Source organism: Apteryx rowi, unplaced genomic scaffold, assembly GCF_003343035.1.
Source record: "Apteryx rowi isolate R43461 unplaced genomic scaffold, aptRow1 scaffold_76, whole genome shotgun sequence".
Taxonomy (NCBI): domain Eukaryota; kingdom Metazoa; phylum Chordata; class Aves; order Apterygiformes; family Apterygidae; genus Apteryx; species Apteryx rowi.
In genome coordinates this window covers 304,407-321,574 of record NW_020451049.1, presented here as the reverse complement: position 1 = coordinate 321,574, position 17,168 = coordinate 304,407, and the positions used below count along the sequence as shown (strand labels likewise).

At 40.9% G+C, this 17,168-nt stretch overlaps 1 protein-coding gene across 1 annotated transcript in view; it reads left to right on the top strand.

Moving 5' to 3' along the window:
• GATB (glutamyl-tRNA amidotransferase subunit B) overlaps positions 1-14,770 on the top strand; it is a 44,543-nt gene extending 29,773 nt beyond the window's left edge. Inside the window, exons 10-13 of the mRNA XM_026088247.1 lie at positions 5,295-5,428; positions 5,849-5,927; positions 11,555-11,689; positions 14,271-14,770. Of these exons, the coding sequence (XP_025944032.1) occupies positions 5,295-5,428; positions 5,849-5,927; positions 11,555-11,689; positions 14,271-14,399 (477 nt within the window). The 3' untranslated portion in view covers positions 14,400-14,770. The remainder of the gene's footprint in view (positions 1-5,294; positions 5,429-5,848; positions 5,928-11,554; positions 11,690-14,270) is intronic.
• The last annotated feature ends 2,398 nt before the right edge of the window (positions 14,771-17,168 follow it).

Genomic DNA, 17,168 nt, shown 5'->3' with positions numbered 1-17,168 from the left:
CTACCTAATATCCCTCCTTTGTATGTCTGTATTTTAATACACTTCTGCAGAAGGTGGTTCTACAGAAAAAAGTGATTCTTTTTCTGAAGAAAGCTGTTAGGAAAACTGCTTTTGTGGTGTTGTGCCGTTTTAGGGAGTTGCAGATCTTTTACTGTTTGTTGGGCAGATGTGTTATAAGCCTCATCAGTCATGAGGCTGCAGTGATAGCACTGAGAGGTGTCAAGTAGACAGCAGTATTTTACCTTTTATTTCATTATGAAAATTGCAAAAAGTGATTTAGCAGCCCTCTCCATGCATGCATTTTCTTCACATCAACAAATTTCTTACATATAAAAATAAAAAAGCTCAGAAGAGCAGATAGATCCAGCACCCCTTTCTTTGACCTTTTTTTCTTCTTCTCCCCACCTCCTTTCACTTGACATCAACCTACTTCTTGCCCTGTCTCAGTCTTGTATCAATGGCTTCCACTGTGCATTTTCTGCCCTCTCTAGCAACTAGCCCCATATATTTGCCTCAGCAACTCCCCTTTCTTTCCAGCTCTTCTCTGAATTCTTTTACTGCCTTTTCTTCTTCTCTCTTTAATTTCTTCCTTTTTGTAACATGTAAGATAATGAGCAGGCTCCAAGCAGAAATTTGGGATACAGCTTGTAATAAGATACTGCATTTATTTGAATGCATGAGATGAACTAGTTCTTCGTTGTGGGTCTTCTGTTATGGTGCATTAGGATGTCAGCATGTATACTCTCCATAAAAGTTGCTTGCCTGTTCACTGGRAGACTAGTTAACCTTAATTCATCTGAAAATGGTACGTCCATTGCTGTGTTAAGCTTACCTCAGAAGTTACAGAAGATTGCTGATAGGGCCAGATGCACAAATCTAATGAGCACTCTTTCAGGTTAGGGTGCCCAGGAGTGCTCATTAAATAAATGGCAGTGGTAGAGGAATCTCTCTAAAATGCAAAATCTCTATTCTGTGCCAACTTGTTAAAGAAAAGATTATGCACCAAAGTTACATTGAAACAATGCCATACTTCAAAATGCAAGTTAGTTTCCTAGCTTGCTTCATTATGCCAAATGTATACAATAACTGCCTGTATGTACTGCAATATTGAGAATGACAGCCATGAGACTTCTGCTTTGCCTAATTACAAGATGAGCTGAAATGGAAGGAGAGCTTTAACTGTGAATATCTTTATATCTCAGATTTCTTAAGTGTAAACAGCTAGATTTTTGATAGTTTTACATAAATTGCAATAATAAATGAAGATTATGATTTTCTTCTTGCAAAATCCTACTTACTCATAGAGATACCATTCTTTGAGCCAGGTGGACTCCATAGTTTTGGGGGACTTGATTTATGCATGCAATTTCTACTTTGCTGTGTAAATTGTTAGGCTGTCAAATACTGTTCTTCAGTCAAGAAGGATCTCTGAGAACTTTGCTAGGTATGGTGGTGTAGTATTTTGTCTTACGTCCTATTGAGACAAACCCAAAAATTTGTTGACGTAGACATTAATGTGACATTTTGTTTTCAAAAAGCATGTTGAAGTCCAAAGAGGCTCAGCCAAAAAATAGATCAGTTGTCAAAATACAGCATTAGAAAAGACTGGACTCATCACTTGCTTTCTTGTCTGAATTTCAGGTCTTCTTCCTGCACATTTACTATATGTGTGCTTACTTTGATAACAGTGGCAGTTGCACTTGAGCTCTGGCTTATTTTTTTGGTGGAACAATTACATTTGTGAGCCCTTTGAACACTCGGAAGAGGGATGCTGTAAAAGAAGTCTTTGACCATTTTGTTTATGGCATGCCATTCACACATACATTGGTATGCAGGTGAATTTATGCTTATTTTTGCAACCTAAATCATTTCATAAGAAGCTACATGAAAAAATTAGAACTGTCTTTCATTGACTGCTCTGCTTGTCTGCTTTAATAGGCTAAATATTCTGTTTTTTTCCCTGACAATCTGGCACATTTTTGCTGCAGTTGTTACCTCAGAATCAGTTGTTGTGGGAACTGTGATGGTGAAAATGGGAAGAAGAAAGCAGAAAATGAGATTTTATTTGTGAACAATGATAGAGCTTTCATCTTCAGTCTTTTGGGAAGCATCATTGGTCTTTAAAAGCACAGGTTTGCATTACAGACCAAATGTCTCTAAAGATGACATCCATGGTATGTTCTAAAATAGTGTATTGTTTTAAAATGGTTAAAAAAACATCTGAAATCACTCAGCCACTACTTTTTTGACATCTCAGTACTATTAAATGATCATTTTAAACCATGTTTAAGAAAGAAATTTGCATCTGGTTGACATATTGTATGCCAGATTTCATGCCAATGAGATTCTAATGAGCAAGTTGCAATGTATTTGGCGTGCAATGAGAGCACCAAGTGGCCCTCCATCACAAACACAGTGCTGTAATTCCAGAATTCTGTTTTCCCTTCTATGAAGATTAAAATATGTTATTCAGAATTAAGTGAGGCAGTCAGTTAACGTTCCTGTAAACCAGAATGTTATGGCTTGCAGTGGTTTTCAGCTCAGATCTGTCACAAGGGACAGGTTTGCGTGTGTGTGTGTTAACTCTTCATAACCTATGATGTAGAAATACAGAAGCAGAAATACCTAGTGTGGACAGAACGCAGGAAACTGGTGATGCTTAGATTAGTAGGGAAGGATGTAAGCTAAGATTTTGATGATTTTTTTTTTTAAATGAGGGATGGTAGAGGTAGAGCTGCCCCCTGGTTATTTTTCCCTAAGCTTAACAAGGTCCTTTCTCTTTTGAGTGAGAGTCATTGAAATTAATTTGGTACTTTTAGTGAATTTGGCCTGAGAAAAGTTGACCAAAATGCACAGCGGATTAAAGTCAACTTAAAGCAGTACAGAGTATCTAGAGATTGAAGATAATCAAGTTATTCCTGCAATTTTTTATATGACAAGAAAATAAGGAAAATGTTTCTTTTCTGTCACTCATTCTGATGTTTTGACATTCTGCCTTATTCATTTCAGTCTAGCATTGCTGGGTTTTCCTACTCTTTGGCTACAGAAAGTGACAGTCACTTATAAAAAAACAAAGGATTTGGGGGAAATATGTCCATTTTCACGTGCAGAAGTAGCAAGTATGGGGTTCAGTGTCTGCTAGCATATGTAAGTCTACCCTCTAATTGAGAGTTCCTGGCCTTATGTCCTCTTGCACCCTGGAAATCATCTGATTAAAATATGAGGACTGAGTATGTTTGTCCTTGATTTTCAAAGGTCTGGCAGCAGGGTCAGAGCTGTAACTGCAGCCAGGCTGCTGCTATCCAGCAATCTGAATGTGCTCGCTGCTAGAGATAAGCTCCCTAGCATACACATGGTAAAAGTGTTGGACGTGCTGCATCTGAGCTATGTAGTCTGCATTCAGACATGTGGCAATTGCAGACATTGGCTTTGTGTGCATTATGTTGTAGCTAGACCTGTTCTGTGTAGTGTTTGTAAAAACCCTCTGCAGCACTTGTAAAAAGAACAAATAAAAAGAACCAGCAGTAGCAGTTGTTCACTTCTTTTCCTAACTGAACTGGACAGGTATTTTTATGGAAGTGAACCCACTGTTTTAATAGTCTGTTTGTTTATAATAATGAAACCTGAGGTAAATTAGAAAAAGTACAATATTTAGTAATTTATCATTTGAATAATTCCACTTAACACACACACAATTGTTAATCAAGTTCAGTGTACTGTGATAACCACATCACTCCTTTGCTGTTTTAAAGTCAATTTTGTTCTTCTAATATATTTAGATTTTATATTATTTGGTTATTAAGTTACTGCTAATTAAATTTGAAAGAACACTGGAAAGGAAGGGAAGTATGTGTATGTGTATTACGTACATAAGTAGGGGGAGTTACTGGAATTACCTGGGTTCACAGAGGACCTCAGTGGCTAACCTAGGCTAAGAACTTAGATTCTTTGCTCATGGTCTCAAGGTAAAGGTGAAGGGCCTGAGTGTTGTCTCACCAGTTTTACAGCACATCAACCCTTTAATCTCAGCACACTTTGTTTTATTTTACAGTTTTAATGGAGAGCAGAAGTAGTCTGCAGTCTTCTCAAAAGCCATACATCATTACCAATGAAAGAAGAAAACGTGGTATCTAGAGCTGTTGGAACTTTGTGTGTGAAAGTTTTGAGGAGAAAAGTCTGAGATTCTGTATTTTACAGTGACAGATTGACTTTAAAGACAAGGGCAAATGAGACTGTTTTGACGGGTGTATTTGAGTGGAAAAGTCAGGCTTTGGTTTGGCGTGTACCTGCATTCTGTTTGCTCAGAAGTGGTCACAGTGATCTGGCTGTAATCAGTATGTGCTTGGAAAATGTTTTCGCTGTGATGACAGTACACTTAGATAATTCATTGGCTGACTCTAACCTACTGCCTCTCACAACTCTGGAGAACGGCTTGCCCTCCTGTGCATTTGTGCCATTGAATGCAGAAGCCCAGTGGCGMACTGGGTTTGGATTCCTCCTTGAAAAGGTAGGAAGTGTCGTTTAATATCTCTTCAGCCTGCAGCAGACCTCATGAGTTGTGTGCTACAGTTAAAGATCCATCATTGCTTTGATAACAAACAGTACAGCATTCATCAGACTGTGCAGTATCTGTTCTTCTTAAAACAATCCCAGATTTCACTTAGGCTATAAATTGAATCCCCTACTGTCGTACCTTCTGAGCATTCAGTGTGCTGTGGAAAACCTCACACAGTTTCTGTGGAAAAAGTAGAAAAATAAAACCCCACTTCTTACAGTATGAACTTTCCATATCATTCAAGAATGAACTCTAAGCTAATCTTATTCCATCAATCCAAAAAAAAGAGGTGATTGCAAGATCAAAAATGAAATACCTGTAGATAGTTTCAGGAAAAATCTTTTCTTGATAAAAGATAGCATAACAGCTTGTTAGATGGGAGCATTATACTTTCTAGCATTATATGTATTTTCTAAAATACAAGAGAAGATGGGGCAGCTTCTCCCCAGATGCTAATTTTAGGGAGGAGTTAAGAGAAAAAAAGATTGTTCCTTTCCTGGAAGTTGCCTTAAAACACGGAGACAGGCTGACAGATAAGCTGTACGAATGTGTTCTAGACATAATGGTTTCCTTGCAGTTACCTTAATAAAATTACCCCAAAGTCTTTGTGACTTTGCAATGAATTCCTCAAATCAAGTTTACTTTAGCACTGTGTATTTATACTCTGAATATAATGTGTAATGAAAGTAATCATGCTTTTACTTCACTATCTTTGATGCATTTAACTTTTCTTAAACAGAATGAAGACGGATTAGCAGAATACTTTGAAAATGTGATAAAACAGACGCAGATGAAGCCAAAGAAAGTGATCGGCTGGATTCTAAATGACCTGCTCAGTTACTTAAAGCAGCATGCCCTTACAGTGAAGGACAGGTAAGGCTTTCTGATTACCACAATGGTAAAGCAAAACTTCCTTTTCTCACATATCATGAATAGTATCTTGTCACTCCTTTGCTCACTTTGCTTTAATTATTATCTGTGAAGTTTGTTACTCCAGGGAAAACTATTTAGGCCTTGACAGTGTTGTGATGAATGAAGTTAACCAAATGCCTTCCAGAGGAGAGGACCATTTACTTAAGAGTAGTAATCAGTGGCTTTCCTTCTTTGAAATATGACAATGGTAAGAAATAATCAGGCAATCAAAAACAGACTTTAGAAGTTGAATATAGTGTATCATGAGGAAGGATACTAGCTTGTCATGCTAAACAGTGTGAGCTTTAGGCAAACAACAGTAGCCTGGATATATTATTTATCCTTTATGTTCTGAGGTAACTTTTACCCCTTCTTCTGTAGCCCAGTCAGTTCTTTTCTCCTGGCTGACCTTCTGAACCTTCTAGAAAGAAGAGAAATTTCTTCATCAGCAGCCAAACAAGTAAGTACCTTTTCGATTTAACTGTGCTTTGAATGTGTGGCTGCTTACTCTATTTATGTAGCAATTTTTTAAACAGCATGGACCAGTACATTGGTTGCTTTAAAAAGTAAATTATTTAGAATGTTGATAAAGGATAAATTTTATATCTATACTATATATGTATAATAGATGATAATGCCTCATGCGCATATAGTCTTACAGATATATCTGTATATTCAGCGTTAAAAGGGGTCATAAACCAAATACTAGATTTAAGCAATGAGAACTGAAGTCAATTAAACAAATCCTGCTTCCAAACAGGCTGGACACTAGATCTCAGGTTGGTAGTTAAGAGAGTCCTGAGTGAGAGGTCAGTAGGAATTAATCCATGATTTGCAGTTAGACTGAGAGTTTCAGCTACTAGATACTGTGGCATACTAGGTGTTACATTCCCCAATGTTAGCATATGGAAAAGGATATAGTTCCCCTGGGCATACTCACAAAAAGAGGTCTGCTTTGGCATACCGCTTGAGTCAAAAATGGAGCCGTCTGACCTTTCTTTGATTTTCTTCTGGCTCCTTTGAGCAACTGCTATCTTTGACCTCTTAAGCAAGTATTGTGGGTAAAGCCAATTTTGCCCCCTTTTAAAATATCATCTTGCTTAGGGACAGTCTGAAAAATCATCATGAGACACATTTGTGTATGAAATTGTGAGCTGCTTATGATAAGTGAGGTGAGTGCTCTGTGTATATAGACACTATTTTGAGTTTTTTTGTGATAGGGAATAATCTGTCATTCAAATTCTTGCAGGCTCATTTTATGCGGAATGCACTGTCCTTTCAGATTAATTAATATCATTTAGATAAGTACATTAGATGACTGTTGCATCTCAGGTGGTCATCAGTGAAATTGTTAATGAAGATATTTAACTTACCTTGTGTGGTTTCAAGCTTTTAACACTCTGAAGTATAGAGGGCAGGTCCACCTCTCTAGCACATATGCACATATTGATTCAGTCCAAGTACAGCTTTGGAATAGCACTGGGGTCAGTTCACTTTTTGCATGATTATAAACCAGGTGTAAGAATTGTAAATGTGGCTGTTCACCTTACTTGGAGGCACTTGCACTTAAACTTCCTGATTTTCTTTTTTTTTTTTTTGGAGGTGCTCGTGGTTCTTAATTAAGTTGGTCTTGTGATTGCTTTGCTTCTCTGAATAGCCAGCTGCTTGTTACAGGCACCATAAATATGGATTTAAATGTCTAACTTCGGGCATATGCGTTTGGAAATTTTGGATTAGAAATGTAAAAGCTTCAGAAAGGACATAAAATATTAATAGCAAGTGCATTGGGATGCACAGCAATTCTGTGCCTGCAGGTTATGGAGCACCCATCAGTTTGGTGTCTGCATTTGAGAGAGAAACTTCATAACTCCATTCTTAACTCTCAGCTTCCTTGTGGAGGTAGAGACAGGGTATTAATGCTCTTTTAAAGGAGATTTTTGCCTTGTAATACATTTGTATGCCAGCACTTCTGAGAGGTTATGAAACATCAGGAATTTCAGAGAGGCATCTCTTGTTTAATTACTGACTCCTTGTAATGTGCATGTTCTTTATGTTCTGAAATTGGACACAGAGTAATAACAGTAGTGGTTGCCATCACTGAGTGATGCTATCAAACTGCAGGAACCTTGCCACATTTAGAAAAGTATTTTGGTTGCCTAGATGTCAGAAGAATAACAAATGTTTATAACAGTTCTCAGCAGCAGGCACGGATACTGGATGGCCTGAGGGCAGAAGGGGCTATATATACACGACAGCAGATGAATTGCAGCACTTGGGGTGGAGGAGAATGAACTGCAGTGGTAGAGACAGATCCAACAAGAAATGATGGAAGGGTTTGATTGGGTGAGCTCACAGACATGCATGCGCATACATAGTCACTGCAGGAAGCTGTTAACAGTTTAAATTTTTTAACAGGTTTGTGTTCAGTCTCTGCTGAATAAGGCATTAAAACCAGATAGATGAAAGCTGTGAGTGCTGATTATAAGCACAGAACATTGTATAGTAGTGTGTATATGCCAAGGAGAGGGCACTGTGTGCTTACATAATTACCACTTAGGTAATTAAAGAGCTCCCGCCCAACTTGCCATCAAATACAGCATCCTACTCCAGAGGTTTCCAAAGTGGTTTCAGACTGACATGGCTGTGCAAAGTGGAGCAGCTCCCAGCTCTGCCTGTGTGCGAGGCTGTGGGGTGAGCGTGTCCCGGATCCGGGCAGGCTGCACAGACACGTGCTGTGCCCCCGCTCCAAGAGGCCCCGTTTGGAAGTCTGCCTGTTTGGGGCCTCCTGGTGCTACTGACCAGGGTGCGAGAATAGGGCTGAGCCTGGGTTGACAGGGCCGTATGCCTCAGATGGGATCTCAGTCCTCATTTGCAGGGTGGGCAGTGACTACATCCATGGCGTAAGGGCCCTGCTTTTGAGGTATGGCATTGTAGGAGGAGGGTGGTTTCTGGTCTAGGGAAGCAGAAACTTACCCCTTCTGCTGACAGCCACGCTTGAGCAACCCAGCGTGGAAACCCTTGTCACGCGCTCATCAGGGAGCTAGTGCAGGGTGCGGAAGAGACCAGACCCCAAGTCGAGTTTGTTTATGCAGTTGTGTAGGTCATCCACATAGGAATGCTTTGAGAGACCCATTTGGCCCCCCTACGTACAAGCAGATACCAAGGAGATAAGTACAGTACACAAACCTAAACAGAACCATCTGCTTTGACAATTATGGCTGTACCATCTGGAGCACTGGACCCGGCCTGCCACTTGCTTTTGTCAGAGGCTGAGGGACAACTGCCAGACATCAAGGCTTTCCATCACTGGAAGGGAGAGATGCCCACAGGCCTGGCTCAAGCGGTAGTGCCTGCTGCTTCCCTCCCACCTTTGGCAGCAAACCACTGTAGATAGAGTTTCCAGTTGGAGCCGTTCTCAGGCACAGCAGTTAGCTGGCATGTTCACCAGTTGCAAAATGTTTGATATGATGCCTGTGGCAGCCAGACGTTAAGTCCTGATTAATTCATCTTGACCAGTGAATGGTTTGCTGCTATGCCTGCGTAGGTTGAGACAGCAGAACATCATTAAAATCTAATCACGCTCAGGCAAGAATCAATAGTAGCAACTATTGAGATTTCAGTGATGGAAATGAGGCTTGAGATTCTCCTTTTGGCTCTGGAGACTTCAGAATTTGATCCCACTATTCTGGTGCAGGCAGTTTGTGTAAATGAGTTGAAATCATTTTTTAAACTGCTTTCTTTAGATTTGTACTCCCTGCCAAGTAGAGAAACACATTTTTAAAAGCACATCTTTGACAGGACTTGGCCACATCTCTTTCTGCTTTCCTACATACCTGTAAACAAGCACAGTCCTTGATAACATTGTTGCTCTACTAGCTAGTGGATATGTTTGTTACCAGATTGAAAAGCACCCGTGATGCAGATGTCGCAGGGAAAATCTGGTACCTTCAAGGTTTCTAATGGGCAAGCATTTCTCTCTGCCAGGAGACGTTTGGCATAGGAGGAGCAGGGACTCTGAGCTGGATCTCTGATTGTCAAGCTGTCCTGCCCCTGATCTAAGTCAGCCTGATGTATGAGGTGCTGCTGAGTAACTCTGCCATGGCTGGCTGCTTAGCTTTTGTTTGTTGCAGTTTCCCCTCCCACAGCATCCTGCCTGAATACTTACCAGTCCTAAAAATGACTTCTGCCTTTTTCCCTGAAAGCGATATGACTTGTTTGTTGGCCAGTCTCTGATTTGTGCAGTGCTTCAGGCGCTCCAGGGTGTTTTGCTGTGGGCTGTGTTGTGCAAAGAGGAGGCAGCGCCTTCTGAGGGCTGCTGTGTCGCCCCAGTGCCTCAGGAGGCCTCGAGGACAGAGAGCTCCTGCCTGGTCCCTTGGGGAGGGAGTGGCTGGGGGCTGGCTGTGCAGTCAGGCGATGGAGTGGGACAGAAGAAAGGCAAGCAGCAGCAGACAGGTTGAATCTCTTTTGGATGTATTTGTTTCTAGGGTATTTCAGGTAGTTCTGGTGTGATGATTTTCAAGTACTGTACTAAAAGGAAGGGCTTGTAGAAGATGTCTTATATTGCATTGATTTTAGATATAAACAGCTTAAAGCTTCACTTATAGTGGTTGTAATTCTGACTACTTATCAGTAACTCTAATATTGTGATCTCTCTTTCTGCCCTTCACCCTCTTACAGAGAATGCACAAGATATAGCCTTTGCAGTACGGCTGTGTGTCATTACCCTCTCTTGAAGTCTCTAGCAGAGCAATACGATCTCATAAAAAGCTTTGGGGGTACAGCAGGCAAACAGATCTATCTCCTTGCAGGAGCAGTGTCAATACATGATTCTTAAATACCTGCTGTAGCTATAAAATTGTTTCACTGAAGGTCTTTTGTACCAGAAGATTCTGGTGTGTTGAAGAACGTTGCTGGGATAGTTAAATACCATCCCACATGCTTCATTTTTCCTAAGTTGTCTTGCTGCCCTGCTAATTATTTAACATGCAGTTTGAATGCCCCTTCTTCTCTCCCCTTCCCTGCCTCCTCTTCATCCTACAGTAAGTACTTAATGCTGAATTTTTGACATGACATCCATTTCTAGACCAGTACACAGCGATGGCCCAAACATACAATTACATCTTCAGTGCAAGATCAAGCACGAGCAGCTGTTTCAATAAGAGTTTTCTTTCTCTCCTCCTACCTTTCTGAAATAAGAGCAGAGGGAATACAGAAAATGACTGCCCCAGAAAATTGTTTTTTTATAAATGTTCTCCTCTTTCAGGTTTGTTCTAGGGCAATAGCCCTGCTGCAGCACAGGAAAACACACTAACATTAACTAGTAATTATTCCAGAGGCATAGGTTTAGCCAGCATTCATGTACCTGGAGGTAATACAAAGATGAGCTGGAGCTGCTGCATAGATTCTGCTTGGCACTATTTTTCTTCTGCTTTGTCCTATGCATCCTCATTACAGCTTGCTGATGAGGATTGGTAATGGGATGTGTTAGCTGGGATTGGACTTGGTACAATGGTCAGCTAATCGTCAGTTCCTGTGTGGAGACATTTGTCATGGAAATGCATTTTCTTACTGTTCTCAGGCAGTTCTTGTGAATAATGTGAGACGAGCGCCAGTCCTGCCTGAGAAACAAACAGCTTTGCAGTCAGTGACTGCCATTGCGTTTCCCCCGCTGCCGGCGAGGGAGGAGCAGCAGCTCCATGCAGTGTGCGCAGTATGCGCCATCGTAAAGCAGGCACAGCAAGGTGCACCGGGGTTACGCTAGGCAAACTTTTTTGAACAGCTATCACTGCTGGTAGCAGGCAGCTCTGAGGGCTGTGGTAGGCTGCAGCGCACCATTTGTGAACCATTAATCTGCTCTTAGGCAGTATGTGAAAATATATTGCTTCATTTCAGGCAGCAGTAATAGAGGGAGGACAAAAGAGCTCTTTCTGTGAAGCATCGGATTAAGTCTTGGGTTTGTTCACATTTAGACCACCTGCTCTTGCTGTTACTAAAATCTGACTTCTTAGTTCAGGAACTGAAATACTGCATGTAAATGACATTGATATGTAAAGACACTGACCATTGCTACTCACTGTGATTTTTCAGGTGCTTGAGGAATTGTGGAAGGGGGAAGGGAAGACACCTCTCAAAATTGTTAAAGAAAAGAAACTTGAACTGATCCAGGATCAAAAAGAGCTTGAACAAATCTGCCAGTCGGTGATTGATAGACAAGAAGATGAGGTGATTATGATGGTGCTGGGAAGCTTGGGCACTCTGGTAGTCTGTGGCACTAAAAAGGGGATTTAGATGGCCTTTTTTTCCCCCCTTTTGATTGGTATTTGAGCTCTAGAGCCAGTATAGGAGTTATTTCATGTTTTTATAGAGCTGCTGCTCAGTTTTCATTGGGGTCTTTTTTTCTCCTTTCATATTTTACTAAGTGTTTTTTTGGAAATTGGAGCATACACAAAATGAATAGCAGAAGAAATTACCAGTCTGGCTAGTGTGCCAAGTCATTCTGAAAGACCATAAAAAATTATTGTAAGAAAGCAAAAGTGTGGAGGTCTTTTCCTCTTCAGCTGTGCAGTGTACTGCCAGTAACCTGACCTGGCCACTTGGATAAACATAACTCTGATTTTTGTGTCATCTCTTGTGATGTTAGGGCAACAGTGTTAGACTGTTCTGAATATGAAGACTGAGGTTATCTACCAGCAAAGTGTATATTAGTTATGGAATTAGAGACAGTAACAGAACTGGCGAGGCAAGAGTTTCACTTACATCTCTCTTCCCCATGTTGCCTTTGGTAACACCCGTGTCCCTGACTCCCTTCACTGCTGAAGGGACGAGGCCGGCTGGCTCTGCAGCGTGACAGGGTCTGTGCGGTGGGAGGAGGGACTGACATGGCAGCAGCTTTGGGGGTCTTGAGCTCTGCTGCTCCTGGGCTGTTGCAGCAGTGTAAATGCCACAGGGGGGAAGACATGGGGTTGGCTCGTCCCCGTCTCCTTTGACGGACTTGCAGCAGCCTGTCATTCTAACAAGCTCTGAGCCAGGAAAAGGAAGAAAAGCCTGTTGAGTGTGCAGGGGAGGAGTGGGAAGGAATCTAGATGGTGTCTAACATCTGCTTTAAAAAATAAAATGGAAACAAGCGCATATACATTCTCTGGAGCAAAAATGTAAAAGCAGGAGTGAATAGCTTACTTTTAATATAAACATTGTCTAGATACATTTGCCATTTGGAAAAAAAGCATTAACATCTTTTGAGAACAATACCACCCACCCCAGATCTCATTGGGGGGTGCTAACAGCTCTGCAAGAGCTTTTGATAAAGAAAATGAGCTTGCAGTAGGTTGGCCTGACCTCCATCAGACTGACTCATTTGCAGAGGCTGATAAAAGTGCTTCTGTATTTTCAGCCTAGTACTGAAGCACAAGTGTGGATAGAAAGAACATTAGAACTGATTGGGAAGTGCAGAAGCTGAAGGTCCATAACTACACTCCCATTTCAATAATAATGCCTTCTCTGCAAATTTAATTCCTCTCTGTTTTCCAGTGTTTCAGTCAAGCTGAATGCAGTAAAATGGCCTCACTTTACAACTTTTTTCAGGTGATCTTTCACTAAGGCAAAAGCTGTTTTGAAGGCCTGTAATTCAGTGCTTTAAATTGCTAAGAGAGCTTACCTTACAAAACAAAGTTAGCTGAGTACTTGCCAGGAAAGAAAAGGTATGCCTTGCTGTTTGATGGTATCCTTTTCTTTAAAATGAATTAACTCACAAACAGTTGCTTAAACCAACACTGAGCAATTTATGAAAATGCAATATCTAGCCTGTATGGTACTCTTCCCCATGTAGGTGATTTCTAGCAGATAAGGAGTAATGAGTCCTTTCCATATTGAGACATTACAGATAAAATTTCAAACTGCCAATAATTCAGATATGGTAATGAGTAGTAATATTTGCGTTTGTGCATGCTATCGCCGTAGTTGATGGTTCATGTGTTATCAGTCCTCCTACCCTTACTATCTGTGAATATGACCTCCTGTTTAATTGAAGCTATCGTGTTTTGCCCGGTAACTCTGCCAGTGCAGAGAATGTCCTCCCTGCCACACAAACAAGACGAGGGCCAGAAGTCTGTGTTCCACCAGTGGCATCTCCTTTAGAAATACTTGAAAGTGAGTTTCTGACTCTGCCCCGCAAACCCCCCCCCCAATGTTTTTACTTCGCTTTTAAATATGGCCCCTGATATTTTGCAGGTGATTGATTGATTGTGAATCAAACACTGGCTCTCTGATAAGTCATATTTCTCATGAGTAAGTTAATTGCTTTGTTACAGAGAATTCCTTGCTTAGAGGAAATACCATGATGATACAGAAATACCTAAGTCTTCACCTGAAGGACATCACAAATGTTATCAAATAAGTTGTCATTCAATGCCAATTATTCGTTATAACTGACCAGTACATTGAGTCAAAAACATGATATTGGGGGAAAAAAAGTCCATCTCATTTTTCTGGCTCTTTTCCAGGGAGTCACTGTTTGACTTTCAGAAACTGTTTAAATCCAAAAGTATTTTCTTGACTTTTCCAATAAAAGCAAATCTATTAGTTGTAAGCCCTGCTGCTGTAGAGAGTTGCTGTTGTCTCATGGGAGCGGAGCAGGAGCTGCACAGACCTACTGCAAAATTGAAGGCAGTTTTTGTAAATAATAACCCCAAAACATGGTATTCTACAACTGTGGTGCAAAGGACAAAAATATTCATACCTAGGCTGTGAATGAGTGAAGATGTCCATTTTTCCCTGTAACAGTGATGTCTGTCTCTTGCTTTTAAAGGTTATGGCAATAAAAGTAGGAAATCAAAAAGTTCTAAATAAGTTAATTGGACTGGTTCAAAGAGCAACACGAGGACGATCCAATCCTGTTCTGGTGAAGCAAATACTGGAGAAGAAGCTGTCAGAATAACTGCACAAATGCCTACAGAAGGTGTCATTTGCTTCGTTCTCTCCCGTTCGGTTCTGTTCACTGCAAATGAACTTCGGTGACTTAGCATGAAACAGGATTATTTTCCCCACATCGGTTATTCTTCCAAGAGTATTAAATTCTGGCCTTCCCTGGATGCATCTGCCAAAGGCAGGACAAAAATCAAGAAGCATTTGGAGCAAAAGAATAGAAGATGATACAGACAGTCATCTCTGTCTCCACTTTGGTGGGGCATTCAGAAATGCCATTTCCGCCTAAGTGGGGGGAACAACTTCCCAGGGCAGTCCGTGAGTATACAGACAACTTACTTAAGTTATACTGGTCAGTTTTGTAATAAAGCAAGTGTAAACTCAGCTTTTCTAGCTTCCTTTTGTGAGAAGGGAAATTCACAGATCTTGAATGTGAAATCTAGTGGTGTACACTAATAACTCGCTGTTAAATACCCAGCTGTAGTTAAAAATGGTCACACACACCTCCATGCTTGGCAGAAGGGAAAAAGTATGCAATCCCATCATCTGTCCTGGTTTGTGACAGAGATGGAGAAAGGACAGGGTCACTGGCTGCTTAAGTAAGTGCCTGAGGCTAATGCCACAAGATGCAAGTGCCCACATCCAAAAATTAGATTGTCAAACTTTTTGCTTGCCTTCTCTTTGTAGGTGCCCAGATGCACGCCTCGGATACTCAGGCAAAGCTGTTTCAGTCCTGCGAGTGCATCACTAATGTATACCTGAGCCTTCTGAGATTCATTTTGGCCTGTGAGGTTCAGTGTAACCATCACATTTCTACTGGGCCTGCACAACCTGCAGAGGAAGAAGGTTGCCCTTCTTTTATACAGTAGCTCAGTGCATGGACCATTCACTCCAGATTTTTTCTCTGCAGGAGAGAACTTGACCCTGCGTTTCCCATACAGCTGCTCTAAGCGCGAGGCTGCAGGCTCTCCTTTGGTGTGTGGCTTTCTGCTGTCACTTGGACCTGCACCACTCTGCGGAAATAACTGATCATTCAGTTGGTGTACCAAAAATAAGCAGGATTCAGCCTGGGTTCTAATGTCTGCTCCAGTATTTAATCCTATGTAGTTTCCTAAGTGTTTTATGCTAGTTTTTTAACTTCCATTTTTCAGCTCCTAGCTTGAGGTAGCCAYGGAAATCCAGGGTTCTGGAGTTCAGCTCCCAGGGCCAACCAGTGGCATGTTTAAATTCTGCAGTTGATCAAATTATTAATAGGAGGCCCAACTAGAGGCAGCCATTCAAGTTTACATTTAGTAGGGAAAGAAATCCCATTTAGCACTAGGGGTTTGGAGTTCCCTTTTGGATGCTGCTAAACCATACATTTTAAAGACTACGTTTAGCTCATGCCTCAAAGATGCTTCTTCAGGATTCTGCTTTAGGATGGACATACATTGTCAGAAGAGCGCAGCTGGTGTACCCCTGGGATTTCAGTCATCTCTGCAAACGCAGAGTTTGCAACACTAATTCAAACCAGCTCACTGGCAGCACATTCTCAGAGTGGTAGTGCCAACATCTCTCTCAAGGACATTTTTCTGTACAAGCAGGCTCATGGTTCAAGTTTGGATTCTGAACTAGAAAGCAGGCAACCCCCCCCCCCCTGCAGTTTTCAAATACATTTAATGAATAAAAGGTATACCCATAATAACATAAAAATAACACAGTTAAAAAGTTATAACAGCTGACAAGAAGCAGTAACATGGTGAAATTTCCCCACTGTTGCAATCAAAAACCTTGACCCTTAAAAAAAAAAATCATTTAATCCAACATCCATACAAAGGCTTTTTCTAACACTTGTCATGTCATGAGCAAAAAGTAACATTGTCTTTTACACAGTAGTACCCATTTTGTTCCAACAGGTACATTTTCAGTCAATAGAAGCTTTAGACTATTCATCAAACTTTAAGTTTCAGAACTGGAACTCTGTTCAACTCTTGCCATGGCAGAAAGAAACCAAAAGGCACAAGGACTGCTGCATGAAATCTCAAATCCTAATTTAACAGTACTCCTCAGCCTACAAAAAACCCCCCTTCGTTCCCAAAAGGTGGTCTTCCAAGGTTAGTGCTTTTTGTTGCACAGCCTGATGCTGCTGTGCTGGGTTTACCTCTACTGTAGTGGGTGCAACTTAAAAAACACACAGCAATGAATTGGGAATAATTAAGCTGTATTTAAGAGAGAGAGAGAGAGAGAGAGAAGGATTTCCACTACTGTAGCATGGCTACTGCTGGTAAATGTATTTTTAATGGCTACTTCCTTCTCAGACACTTTTTTCCCTAAGTAGTTACACTTTGTAGAGTACAAAATCTGTTAAAAAATCATAAGCCAAGTTCTATATGAGTACAGCACTAGATCTTTGAATGAATTTACTGTAAAATCTCAATCTATTTTCACCTCCACCTGCCAGACACAATGAAGAATAAGAAAGATAAAAAGGGATAATTGTAATATCCTTCCCCTATGAGAGAAGGAAAAGAGCAGCTATAGTCTATACATTTTGAATTATATTATGAGCCAGGCATTGCTGAATTTTTAAACAAATCTTTTGCAGACACACACAAAATGTAAATTTTTTTTTCTGATAATCAGAAAGTGTTTCAAGTTAAACAAGCTCAAGATGATGATTCATTTTAAAGCTGTGGAGATACCAGCTAGCAACTTCAAAGCAGTCTTAGCTGGCAGTGGTAGGAGGTGGAGAGAAGAAAGCTCAGCATGGCGAGCTAACACTGCTCCAACTATTGCAGCCTGC